This window comes from Aythya marila (assembly GCF_965140915.1).
Source record: "Aythya marila genome assembly, chromosome: 12".
Lineage (NCBI taxonomy): Eukaryota > Metazoa > Chordata > Aves > Anseriformes > Anatidae > Aythya > Aythya marila.
This window is the reverse complement of record NC_139053.1, coordinates 21,580,984-21,595,144: the sequence shown is the minus strand read 5'-3', so window position 1 is coordinate 21,595,144 and position 14,161 is coordinate 21,580,984. Positions and strand designations below refer to the sequence as shown.

At 42.3% G+C, this 14,161-nt stretch overlaps 1 protein-coding gene across 3 annotated transcripts in view; it reads right to left on the bottom strand.

Moving 5' to 3' along the window:
- AP1G1 (adaptor related protein complex 1 subunit gamma 1) overlaps positions 1 to 13,800 on the bottom strand; it is a 42,946-nt gene extending 29,146 nt beyond the window's left edge. Inside the window, exons 1-3 of one of the 3 annotated variants that reach the window (XM_082769925.1) lie at positions 13,421 to 13,800; positions 3,298 to 3,501; positions 740 to 864 (exon numbers count right to left, since the gene is read on the bottom strand). In XM_082769925.1, the coding sequence (XP_082626051.1) occupies positions 740 to 864; positions 3,298 to 3,498 (326 nt within the window). In that variant the 5' untranslated portion in view covers positions 3,499 to 3,501; positions 13,421 to 13,800. Of the gene's footprint in view, positions 1 to 739; positions 865 to 3,297; positions 3,502 to 12,780; positions 12,897 to 13,420 lie in introns of those variants that run through there. The other 2 variants (XM_082769924.1, XM_082769926.1) reach the window with 2 other exon arrangements.
- Between the last annotated feature and the right edge of the window lie 361 nt (positions 13,801 to 14,161).

The window sequence follows — 14,161 nt, the reverse complement described above, 5'->3', positions numbered from 1 at the left end:
TTGCTGCCTTGCTTGCAAGGAAAATAGGAAAATCATTCATCAGCACTGTTAGGTCAACCCAAAAGAAAAGGCAGCATACACAGCCTTGATCTTTGAAGTACAAAAAAAAAAAACAAACAACAACTCTTCAGAATTCATTAAGTAAACAGAACAACATGGCTGCAGAAACAGATATGATTTTGTAACACTGGATGGCCAGTCTTGTACATAATGTTTTAGTAGCATTATAAAAAGATCAAATCAGTATATAAGAGCTGTGGGGACCTTCAGTTATGCTACACTACTAGCTGTTTGTCTGACTCTTTCCTACTGCAAACTGGGAGATAATTAATTAAGTTTACAGACATGGAAGAGACTTCTTTAAAACACGAGGTTGTCTGCACTGGCCAAACAGCTTATTGTGATTACATATTCCAAATCTTACTTGTTTTAAGATGACCTCAAGAGTAACATGTATTACCATTCTAAAACGGTAGCTACATCAAGTATGGTTTGCCATATGTACCTCTTCACGACCAAGGCAAGTTTGTATTCTCTTCCCTCTAAGGAACCTAGAGGGAATCATCCAATTCAGTACAATACTAGAACAATCTTTTACAGTCAACAGTATACAATAGATTGAAGGCACCAGTTTTGTAACACAAGGGACAAAAACTAAGTACTCAAAATATCAGGAGTGTACTTTCAGATTCTGAAGCCTCAAAGCATGTGTTGATGGAGAGAGAGCTGGTACCCTTACTTCTTGATGCAATTGGTCATAAGAAGATGGACATCCTGTCTCTCATCCAGCAGCAACATGGCACCTAAATACCCAATGCGCTTGTCTGTGAATTTCTGAGAGGCAATGAGCTTGAGGCACTCCAACTGGAAGAAAAAAAAAAAAATGAAAAAGAATTAGCTTAAACTACTACTCAGCTAGAGGAGAAAGTTTGATGTTTACCGATTTAGGTCTCTGATAATACATTTTAAAAATTACATTTTATTCTCATTTTGGTGATATGGAAAACAAACAAAAAAAAGGTTGAATGACTTCCCAGCAAGGCAGCAACAAAGTCAGTAGCAGGTCCTGTATCTTGAAGTAGCCAGACATTAATGACCTTCCATGACCTCAGATATACCAGACAAGTGGGGTCAGAGCACAAAAGTGAAAAATAACACGTTTAGAGACAAGAAATCCATCAATTAAAGAAATATAAATATAAATAAATAATTAAAAACAAAACAATAAAGTTCTGGAAATCCAGAGGATGGTTCATGTTTCATATGCAGTGGAAATTTTTAGCACTTCAATGGATATATCTGCCCACCAGAGAGAGGATCAATGCTCTGTTAAGCTGTCAAAAACAAATTTGATGATAAGCTGTAACTAAGTAGCTAGCTAGGTAAACCTTGGATACAGTCAGAGATAGTTCAGTTTTTATGCTGTTCCATAACCACTATCTGAACCCCTAAGGTTTAACTAAAATCATGCATTGCAGTCCAACAAGCTTCCCTTTTGCCACATAGAAATATGCCACCTGTGTTCAAAAGCATAAAGGAGATTCCTTAGATAACATGCAAAACTGTCATGCAATAATAATAACATGCAAAGCTGAGTAAAACCATCACGCTAGCTGAAGTCAAGATGTCTGGCTTCATCTTTAAGACACACATGGGTCTAACAGTCTGTGCCTCTCCTGTTTTTCATCAAAACATATTTCCTACTCATTTATCCCGTCACTCTCAGAAACTTCCTGTCTATAATGCTGGACTATCTACAAGATGCTACTGCTGGAACAGCATCTGCCTTCAACATCTCCCCTGCCCAGTCAAACTTCTTGCTATTGAGAAAGAACGGAGATCATATACTCCACCTACACAACATCAGTACTTTGAAAGATTCCTTCCAGTTATAAGCACTGAGGACATGTTCTCGGCCTTGGGCCCTATAACTTCCTGAAAGTGCAAATTACAAACTGTATGAGAAACAAGGCTATAGAATGGATGATTCTGTCCCCAGAACAGTCGGCATAAATGTTTGAGATGTAGCAACACCAGCAATAAAAAATATAACCTGTCTCCACTGAGACCAAAGAGGTAATTTACCATTAACAACAAAGCAGAAATTGAAGAATCACTAATCGTCCACACACAGGATTAAATAATTGAGTAACAATGCAAAATAATTAAAATAAAATTTAAATATACTCCTAAAAACTGACAGTGTAAAAATTATTGATGATGCTTATCTGTATTTTTATTATTATTGGAGCTCTTAGTTTCTTAACATTGTTGACAGGAAGTTTCTCTCTTAGACCAGGGAACCCTGCCATGTGTAATACTAAGAACAGGATAATTCACTTGCTCTGACACAACAACTCTTTATTCTGTGGGAAGAATCCAATGATATATAGTAAGAGAACTCATCTTAAACTCAAAGCGCAGCCCAGGCTTGCTCTTTAACAATTTGAAATTTGATTTCTGTGGTTTGAGTCCATTGCATTAGTGAGAGACATGGATCAGTCAATCCAATTGCGAATGTGTAGACTGAGAACATGAAGGTACTTTAAGGACTACAGCAATCTGCAATTTGACTGCCTTCTTACTTAGTCTAACCTAGGCCTTCCATCGAGCTATGACTAACAGGATGCTTACCAACTTCTAAGAAAAATGGACTATGCCCCAAAGACTAAGCAAAGTTCAACCTGAAGAACATTTTTGAACAATAGTTCAAGAATTCCATCTTCCTGTCTCGCTTTTTCAAAATCTGACTGAGAAACCATGTCAAAAATAAGCCAAGAGAGTAGGAAAGCCCATACTGGTTTTCTCCAAGTCACTTCAGTAAGATGGGAATAAGGAACACCAATTTCTTATTTCTGGCAACAGACCAGCTATTATCTTCCTAGAACAGATTATTTTAGAAGTAGAACAGTACAGAAACACCTTGGAAGCATCTGGTAATTTCCAGAGACAGAATTTTGACATGCCATTTTGAACTCATCTACAAATAGCCATACTGGACTATGGTTTAAGAACTACTGCTCTGCAGAAACATGGGCAATGAGAAGCGCACAGCATGGCAAAGTCAGACCAACCCTAAGTTCCTTAACAAAATATGTAAGAACAGGTTCCAAACAGCAAAAGTTTGTAACAGTCAAAACTAACTAACACAGATTCAAAATGTGAGTGAAAACAAACATCAAAACATCTCAAAGCAAAACTGCAGCTAGGAATACTCCAATTTAGTCCATGTACCCAAAATACATAAAGCATTCCGGTCTAGGCACATAGCACAGCAAGCATCAAAGACTAACCTACCTGTCCGAAATGTGCAGGGTATCCCAGCATGTGCATATAGAGCAGCTTTGCCACATTTCTGCATCGGTACGTGTTATCTTCCTCTCGGAAGGATGATCGGATAGCAGCACACTCCTTTTGAATCATCTCACGCTCTTCTGCCTGGGTTCTTGCTGTCCGGATGGTCCGGATCAGCTCCCGCAGTCTGATGGGGGCTGGCATCCTCTGGGAGGAGAAAGAAAGATATCCGTAAGCCTTCTTCTACTGTATCTGATGACTTAATAATTGTCTCATAGTTTAACATAAGGTTTTCCTTCTTCCCCTACAATTATATAAACAAAAGAATTAAGAAAATACAGGCTGCTTCAGCAGTATGGTTAAAAGTAAACTTGAAAAACATAAGAATTTATGGCACCTTCCAGGAACATACATTCTCGCAATGTTTTGAACTAGCTATCAAGTGAACATAAAAATGACTTCTGATCTGAAACAGGCAGAAATGGTATGCAAGGTATGCTCCCATGTTCACATCTTCTTACTCTCCCCAAGGATGTCAGGCTCAGAGGATTAATCACAAAAATTGTGACAACTTGGGACAGAAATTCTCTACAAAAAGCAATGCTATTTATTAACTTGCACAAGATTTCAGATAGGTGTTTCAAATAGCCAGGCTTCAAAAGTCCTATGGACTTGCACACTTAATACTTTGAGTGGTGGAATGCAGCAGAAAAAGCTGATGGAAGAGCAATCCTATCGGTGTGGATGTATTTCGGAATCAAGTTGACACTGTCCCTTTATTAGGCAACAGCCAGAACAATACTTTCTAAAACAAGCCTGTCACTGTATGAAGGAGACTGCAGGAGACAGACATATTCTACACGAACTTCAAGTAGTTTCATTTCACCATATGCAATAGTGATGGTGCCATCTGACCTAGAGAACAATTTATTCTCTTGAATGTTCTTCAAGACAAGAATTACTTTCAAATGAAAGTCAAACTTTAAAACTATGTTCAATGGTGCTGCACCTTTCAGAGGTAGCTATGCCATCATATTTATTTGCATAAAATGTCATCTACTTTGCTCTCTCTTATTTTCCCCTAGTGATGTGTAACACTTGGTTTGAGGTTGTGGTTGCTACAAAGTGCTCGGCTGGTGTTTTTCATGTACTGGTTTAATAAAGCCCCAAATCTCTTTCCTGGGTGGCAACACTCTTGTTAGAGTCCATCATTTTTAAGCCTGGATTCACCTCCTACCCCCATCCTCACTCCTCAACATACCTCTCAGATATTTTGACATGCCATGCTTTTGTTAGAAAACCAGGGAGAAAGTAATAAAAAATAAAAGCACTACTGCAGGCACATTCCTCTGCAGTCTACAGGTAGTAGTTTCGTAATTGTGAAGATGACTTATGAGCAGGCTTATGCTGAAAGAGGTGCTCAATTCCACTCCTTCCATCCTTCTACCAGCAGCTTTTCTGGGACATGGCATGCCAGATAAGGCAACTTGTGCATCTAAAACAGCTTGTTATTTTCCTTTCAACAGAAGCGGTCTTTGAACAAAACAGTTTGACTTGTGCTGACACAAGGCAATGGGAACACACAGCAATGGGAGATCTGAGATGGAGCAGGGAAGAGATGAAACGTTCCCTCCTGCAGTAAGCAACACAACTGAAGCACAGACCCATGATGAGGCTTTAGATCTTAAACTCCCGTTCCTGAGAATACAGACAATGGCTAGTACAGGTTACAATCACGGGCGTTTTGCTTGTTAGCTTTAAGTAGAGACTTCTTTGCAAACTTTCCGAAACCCTATCATATGGTCTGCAAACAAAATTAAGCTTGGTATTACTTTACCTTGATATCACAGGTCCTGTTGCTTTCACATTACATTTGAAGGGCTTATAAATTGCGCAATACTGGTTTGCCCTGCCTGTGACTTGTTACCAGCAGTGCTGTTTTCTTGCCTGTGCCCAACCAACACCTGTGGTAGGCACATCTGTGGAGGGCTTCAGCACATCGCTGTCAGTCTGGCTCTTTATGTCAAAGTAAAACAACAGACAGCCAGAATCACTTAAGTCAATGGAACAGCACCGAGTAAAGATACCACACTTCCAAAGCAGACCTTTATAAGAACCTTTATTTTGAATCCTTCACCAATCTAAGGCAGGACTTCATACCTCTCTGAAGCAGCAGAGAAAATGAAATCAAACAGTGGCAATCTGGTATGATGTCACTCTGTCATCATCCATTCACTGAAAGAAATGTATAACCTGTACTTACAAATGCCCTCACGTAAACAATCAACATACCACACTGTAAAGATTATTTTTCCTCCCCACATCACAACAGCAGTAAAAGAATGAACCAGCATTTCAGAAAGCAAAGCAATGAAGAATAAGAGTTTTACTCAGATTATAGCCAATTAAAAGGTTACCTCCTTTTCTCATCTGATTGTGTCATACTAATATGCTGTTAGTACAGACACAGTCCAATCCGAGCTGTTTCCTAAGAGCAATTCTCTCTCTCACACACATCCTGCCTGATAAGGAGAGAGTGATTGAGAAGTGCTCGCAAGGAGGACAGCATGAAGGGCAAAAGACAAAGCTACAATTAATTTTCCAACATTAAGAACTTCTGTATTTATGCCACAACTTCACAACCATACTCCTTTTTTAATCAATAATTTAGCATTTTTTAAATATATCGTTCAATTTTTTCCATAAAAAGAAAAAAAGTTTTTTTCACACTCCCATCTACAAAAAATTCTCTCTCTCACAAGAGAGAATCACTTCACACTCTTACTCTTTGGGGGTTGAGCTACTTTTTTGTGCGCGCCTTTTTTTTTTTTTTTTAAACATTTCAATGCATAGTAATTGCCATGCGATGTAACAGGTCGGCCTCCTCCTCCCTCCCCATAAGAAAGGCTTTTCTTGCTACCAAGAAATTCTCACAACAGACATTTTGTTTTCCACCCTCAACTGTAAATCTAAGATTCTTTTGCATGCCAATAAACTAGAAATCTCATCTAAGTTTCAGAAATTTCTGGCAAGTGCATACAGCAGTTACTGCAGTTGTGAAGAGATTTAGGACATGAGAATACTTAAATTCAGAAGTATTCCAGAACAGATTAATATTTACCATTATCAACTATTTCAAAGCCTATTATAATGCTAACCTTCAATGTGACACACCTTGGGTAATTCCTGCTGAATTTCTACTAAGCATGACCGTATACACGACACAGTGTGCATACACCCAAACAGTTTAAGCAACATGGTGAAGCTTACTAACAGGCTGCACAATCAAATATGTGTTGTCCTCTATTGATGCAGAACAGGGCATGAAGGAGAGATGGCAGAGAACAAGAGCCAACCGTGCCAGGTAAGTCATGAAACAGATCTAACCCAGTTTCCTGTCTCAGTACGGGAAGCAGCAGGTGCGTAAGGGAGGTAACAGAGAGAGGGCGTCTCCTCAACATCTTAATAACTGATGGGAGAAGCAGCGCATCTCCTCAGTATCTCATTAACTGCTGAACGAAAGAAATAGGGATGTCTAAGCAGCAACTTTAATGTCCTGCCCGTTCATCTCTTCCAGCACTCAAAGATGAGCAACACATGCCCCTTGGTCAGCAAGTAAAGATCCATAGCTTGCAGGGCCAGAAAAGCTAATCATCCTAAATCCAAGTCCTCTGAACCAACAAACCAAGTTTTGTGCAGGTATCATAAGACTGACAAAATGTCATTCAGATTCAGTTTCTGTCCCTTCTCCCCAGACTCATTTAGCTTTTTGAGGACCATACATGCTTTTGTACTCAGAATGGTGACCCAGTAAGTCACCAACAATTTCTGTACAATCCCAAATTCCTCTGGATAACTCCTATCCAAGGGACAGGCTGTAACTTAATAGTTAAGCCCACAATGCTAGGACTTGAATGTAGTAAGAAGCATGACTGCAAAACATTAGAACATATTTTGCAGGCTTGATGGAAAAAAAAATAATCAGAAGAGCTAGAATGAAGCAACAAGGTTACATGGATATTCCCCCAGGATGGAAAACACCTAATTCACACAAGATAGCAACTACTTCGCATGATATATATCTAATCAGCATGCACTCTCAGGCACACAGGTAAGGAGACAAAAGAAACACAACACAGAGAGAGAGAGAGAGAGAGAGAGAGAGAGAGAGAGAGAGAGAGAGAGAGAGAGAGAGAGAGAGAGAGAGGATTGCTCTGGCTCCCTTTTTTTGTTCCTTTCAAGAAGTGTACATAAACGTCCTCTCCCTTTAGTCAAATCACCTCCGAGCATTATTTGTATATTAGTTTTCCAGGATTGTGAGAGGTTGCAGAACAATAGGAAACAAACATTTTTCCACATACACGCTGCCAAGCAATCCGGGACTAGAACCTGAGCATAGTGACAAGCAATAACAGCTAGGTAGGCATGGGGCCTCCTGGGCTCCATGGTTACATAGCTAGCACTCGAGGAAGCAGCAGCATAATAGAAAGCACAAAGAGTGAAAAAGGACTCCAACAAGCCTCCCAAATCGATTTATTGCTAAATAGTTTTGATTTCCCTGATCATATGTAGTATGGATGACACGCAGCATAACCATACCATGGCCCTGCCAAGGCAGTGGAACCTTACAGCATCAAAATTCCACTGGGACTTGACATACAGATTTCACTAAAGGAAGGAAGTAGGGGCATACGTTAGTAACCTGTTTATTGATGAGAGCTAAAACAAAAAGAATACTGACAATTTACAAAATCAAAATATAAATAGGATTAAACAATATAACTTAGAAGAACTAAAACACGTAAGAAGCAATCTACCAATTTTGACTATATCATTTTTCTTGAAATTAAAATCTTGAAATTCACACTATGAACCATGCAAAGGGTTAAGGTAAATCAGCTTGAGGTGACAACTACGAAGCTATCAAATAAACTGCCATGAACAATGAGATTTTACAGAGCTCTATATTACAAAAATGCATTTTATTGCACTACATGACTAACAGAGAGGAAACCATATCATGTGGTAACAGCAAACCTGAAGTATAATTTTAGCTGGTTAAACACAGCTTAGAACTTCCTTCAGAGTAGCAGGTCTTGTTTTTCAGGATTAGCTAACATTTTTCCCCTGGTACTGGAACATGTTTTTATTCTTTCATATCAACATAAATGACAATGCAATTTTTAAAAGCAATCTCATTTTTCCTCTTTTTTTTTTTTTTTTTTTTTTTTTTTTTTTACAGTAGCAGTACTCTTTGGCCATTTCTTTGCTACCTACAGGCTCTAGAAATCAGGGCTGGTCCCTGAATACCTGGAAAAAAACCTAGCAGTTAAGTTCACAATATCTGGTATGATCAACAAAATGTTTCTACCTCATCAAGTCTGCTTTATCCTTATTTTAAAGGCATTAGTCTTTAGTATAGCCTACTACCAAGAAAAAGTTAGACGCTTAACTCAATTAGCTCCAATGGTTAGGTGGTTGGTGCCTAGATTCCTTGAAACATTTTTTTTCCTGCTCTCTGCATCTTATAAAAGGTATTAACTCAGGGATTCTCCTCCCTCTCCAACTCATGAGTTCTTCCCCTGAACAAACTAATGAAGAAGGTATTCTTTCTTCATGCAACTTATTCTTAGTATATTATCCAAAAGCAAAAAGAAATTGTTAACCAGGAAAACAAAAATCATACTGTATTAAAAACATTTAGTTTTAGTCTAAATTATATCTCTAAACAGCTATTTTCTCCCATCTCGTAGTCTTTTACTAGTTAAGTTTGTGTTGTGTAAAATTTGAAGATTTTATTTAACAAGCCATTATTCCAAAAGTATTTAAGTATAAAACCTCGATAAAAACCTCCCTGAGAATACAGTAACATTAAAATACAACTGTTCACCAAATAACCTTTTATATTTGCAAGCAGCACATGATACAACCGAAGTGCAACATGTAAAATGCTCGAGTGCTTCAGTCAAGCTACATTCAGCTATCAGGAACTGCAGCATAAAGATTTAGGGTACTTAAACATGCAATTGAGTTGAGACCTGCTCCAGTGTAATCCATTCAGAAATGTTAGCCTATGTCTTAAAAAAACAAAAACAAAACACACCACACTCCACCACTTAAGAGCGTATTTAGGACAAAATATCAGACATGTTTTTAAATTCCGTTGTTATTTCACCTTGAATTCTGGAAACAAAGACATTAAACCCATTGAGGCTCATTGAATTATTTATAGAATGGCTCTACTGTTTGGGGAAAATAGCCTAAATTTTCAATTCAAATAAGGTGCATACAATTTACAGGAAAATCTATAACTGAGTATTTCTGAGCTTGGTTCATCCTAAACAGCAGCCCAAGACTGTAGAAGCATACATTTTCAAACGGCTCTAAAAAAATTCATAATAAGTTGCTCTGTCCCAACTCATCTATAAGCAATCACACTCCTAAAAACAAACAAAAAAAAAAAAACACACAACCCCCTCAAACCAAACAGCTTTTAGGAAGTTACATCATTAAAGCCTGACACAACTCCAACTGAAATCAGTAACAGAATTCCCCTTCTTGCTTCAGTAGAACTGCATCAAGCCTCCTGAACACAAAAAGAAAGCATAAGATATATCTAGACTGTATGAAGGGAATAACTGCAATGGTTATCCACAAAATCCCGATAGCCTGAACTCCACAGCACTACGAGCAGGCTTCACACTACTACAAGATACTTAGAACAAAAAAGCACACACACACACTGACAGTAAAAACAGAATTAAACACTACAAGTAGAGATCAAGCTGGGAGAGGGGGTTGATTGCTGTATAGTTTAGTGTTATCAATATTTATATGGAAAACATTAAAACACCTAACAAGCAGCACTGTCAACATCACTAAGGGCAAAGGCAACACGAGAGTTAAGAGATAAGCAGCCAACCATACAACATTTAAAGGGGAAAATAATCTCTCTTGAGAAAAAGCTATTTAATAAAATGGAGGGAACTAATAAGTCAAAAATAAGCAACATCGGGAAAGCAGTAATAAATTAAGGCAGAGGGTGGTTTGATACAATATGATAACACAAGGCATCAGCATTACTTTGCACTGTAGAAAGATAGCTTGGAGAAAAAAAAAAATCAAGTATGCAAAATATGCCTTAAAAACAAGAGCTTAAATGCAGTTTGAGGGGGCAGTGACTGTTCTATGTCCAGGTGCATTTAAAGAACAGGAAGCGTATTGTGAGTGTAACAGAGGCGGGGGGCAGGAGAGGACAGTGACAGAAGAGACCTACACTTTGAAAGGATCCTATAACTCACCAGGCTGAACACAGCACTACTTCTCTTGTTTCCTGCACCTACAGCCAACAACAGAATTTAGTAAGACTAGGAAAACACTTCCGATGAAGCTCCCATTCCTGCACAATGGTACATATACACCAACCCGCACAATTCCTGAACTGGCTTAAAAGGATGCACTGAGCTTTCTACCATTACAAATATTAGCCTCTAACACTTAACGAATAGAAAATGTTTTCTTAAGGACAGAATTAACGAAGCATTGGAAGAAGAGTTAAATCATCTACATAGCTGATGAGCATGATAGACAAGATTTTTTATTTCAGATTTCTGTTTTCATCCTTCCATCACCTCTGACCTACATATGCTACACCTTTGTATTTCTTAGCTGCTTCTAGATTCTTGTTTTTATCTTTAAGCAATCTGGTTATTTTATTTCCTTGCAGAGTTAAAATAAAAAAAAAAAAAAAACCAACAAAAAAAACATACCTGCTTGCTACTACCTTGCGACAAAAACACACATCTTGCTTTGTCTTGGTATAAAGCCTAATGAAAAATGATACACCACGTTTTTTCCATTCATTAATACAACTTTGCAGCAGGTAACTTTGGCCGTGTCCTAGAAGTTCTTATCTTGTATTTTACCTACAGCATCTCTTCCAAACATCAGACAGAGGCTAACCTTACTACTAGTAGCAATATTAGCAGAGATTTGCTTGCACTCACCTTCTTTTTTTGAGTAACATCCTCATCATATATTCACTTACTGACTCCAAAGCTCTCATCAAATAAAGAAATGCTACTACCACAATAGACCAGATTGTTTTCCTCAGAAAACACCTGAGTATCATCTAGAACAAATTAATATCACTTTCAGTCAGAAGAGTTTGCCCTTTTGGTAAACCAAAAAAATCAAACAGTCTGTCTCTGAAACAGTCTCAAGTTATACACACTGCCAACTCAAAAATAAAAATATTAATGCAAAAGAGGCACTTTACTGAATATGAGCAACTTCAAAAGCAATTAAAATTTTTATTAGCCTTTATACTTTGAAAGGCAACTTTCCAAATCCGAACTGCATTAATTAGTGCACAGTCTGTCTGCATGCCTGAGAACAGACATCTTCAGTTCCTCTGCTGCTGTTGACAACCGTTTTATTCCACAAATAAACTTGCTGATCTCATTAGCTTACAACGATAAGAATTCAGAAGTCTGTATGCAAAGAAGCTATCAAGAATCGGAACATTAACCTCCTTGACTCGTTGGCCAGGACACTGCAAACAAGCCTACTGAAGGACCTCTCTACTCTTATCACAGCGCCATTAGAAAAGAAGGTCAGGTTTGCAGTCACGGGAACAAAGGAAGAGACTGCTCCTCTATCAAAAAAGGAGGGAACCTGAGAGCTGACTCCCTCACAACGCAGACTTTCTTTCCCCTTCTCAACTCACGGGAATTTAAATACCTTCCCCTTCTTCTCTCATCATGGAAGAAACAAGGGGATCACACTGCAATCTGTCTCAAAAAAAGTCTCTTGCCTTTATTCAGCTCTCACATATCCAATAAAGTTTTCAAATCACGTGCCAAAAAACAAAGTATGCAAAAGGGAAAAAAAAATGGTAGTAAAACGGCACATGCAGATAAACAAAGGAAAAAACAGTGAGTATAGTTTAGAGAAAGGATGAAAAAAATAAAAAAAAAGTAAAAGGGCATAAAAAAAACACAGATATACACTATTAAGTAGAATAAGAACCTGAGGAAAAAAAAAAATGAAAAAAAACTAAACAATGTGTAATTTTAAATGCAAGATGCAAGGAGTTCTATGCAGCAAAAAATATGTGTATATTTTACTTTGTTTAAGCTATTAAGCGTCAAATGCACTTTCAGGTATTGCACCAGAAATGCCACCCCTCCAAAGGGGTTCCCCTGGAACCCCATGCCTTTCCATTCAGGCTTCAAGCATCGGAAACTAAAGTAGATCACTAGGCATTTAAAAGCATCGCTTACCACATAACAAAACATACAAACGTTTCATTCACAAACTTTCAAAACAATGCCTACCATTAGAAAAAGTCATAGTTTGTCTCACAGTTTGCGAGACGAGAAAAAGAGAGAACTCCAGCCTCGAGAATGGGACTTGAAACTGTCCTCGGGCTGATTTCTGAGTAACGGTAGACAACTCTAACGCAGACCCAAAGCTGAAATTTACCGAAAACGCTTTTGGCTGGAAACCAAAGACTTCTGCCTCCAGGAAAATCCACGCATCCGCGCAACAGTGCGCAGACCCCGTAAGAATCACGGCCTCCCCGTAACGCTGCGGGCAGCTGCGCAGCACAGGCAATGAAACGCCAAGGCAAGGCGGATGCAAACGCACAAACCACTTGTCGGACGCCGAGGCCCCCCGGCGCCAACGAGGCGAGGCAACGCTTCCTCCTGCCACCACTCCGGCGGCGGGCCCTGCGCTCCCCGCGGGTCACCGGGCCCCCGGAGCAGGGCCGGGGCGGCGGGCACAGCCCTGCCGGCCGCGTCTCGCCAGCGGCCGAAGGCCCGAGCCCGCCGCAGACGCGCCCCTCAGCCGCGGGAGCCGGCCCCGAGGGCCCGGGGCCGGAGCGGAGCGGGGCCGGCAGCGCCGGGCAGGGACAGGGGCCGCGGGCGGGCGGGCGGCCGGGCCCCGCGCCGGAGGAGGCGGCGGGAGGGCAGCGGGCGGCCTCCTCCCGCGGGCGGCCCCGGGAGGCCGCGGAGCGACCCGGGGGCAGCGCCGCGAGGCCCGGCGGCGGCACGCGCGGTGCCCGGGCTGCCGCGGGGCGCGGCGAGGAGGGGCGCGGGGCGGGCGGCGCGGCCCCACTCACCGGGCCGGTGCCTGCAGCGGAGGAAGCGGCAGCGGCAGGAGCCGGGCATTCAAAATGGCGGCGGCGCGGCCTCAGCACCGATACGGCAGGCGGAGGGATCCGCGCGCCGGCACGCTCCCCTCGGCCTCCCGGCCGCGACCGGCGCCAGGCTGGGGGCGCGGCCGCGGCCTCCGCGGCGGGAAAGGCGCCGGGGCGGCACGAGACGGGCGGCGGCGGGGCGGGGGGGAGGCGTCCCGCACTACTTTCCTCGGCGGAAGCGCACGCGTCCTGGACCCGCGAGCGGCGCTGCGTTGCGCCGTGGCAGTCACTGATGACGTCACGCGGGGGGCGGGCCCCGCGCCGAGCGCTGCCCCAAGGTGCGGCCGGGCGGGTCGCGCCGCCCGCAGACTGGGTTCCGCGGCGCCTCGCCGCACGGGGGGGCGGGGGGTGGGCGGCGGTTGCCGGGGCCGTCCGCGGCGGGAGCGGGTGGGGCCGGGGGCCCGGGCAGCTGCCGGCGGCTCGCCCCCCGCGGGCCCAGGTTACCGAAGCCGCGCGCGGCGGCCGGAGGGGCGGGGAGGGGCGGGGAGGAGCGCTCCGAGCCGGCCGGGGCACGGCCCGCTGGAGCCGGCCCGGGGTGGCGGCGGGGCCCGGGAGCGGCTTGGGCCCGGCTGCCGCCTGCTCTGGGTTCGGCGGGGATCGGCCGCAGGGCGCCCGGTGAGGAGCCGCCGGCTCCCCGCAGCCGAGGCCGGGCAGGGGGCGCCC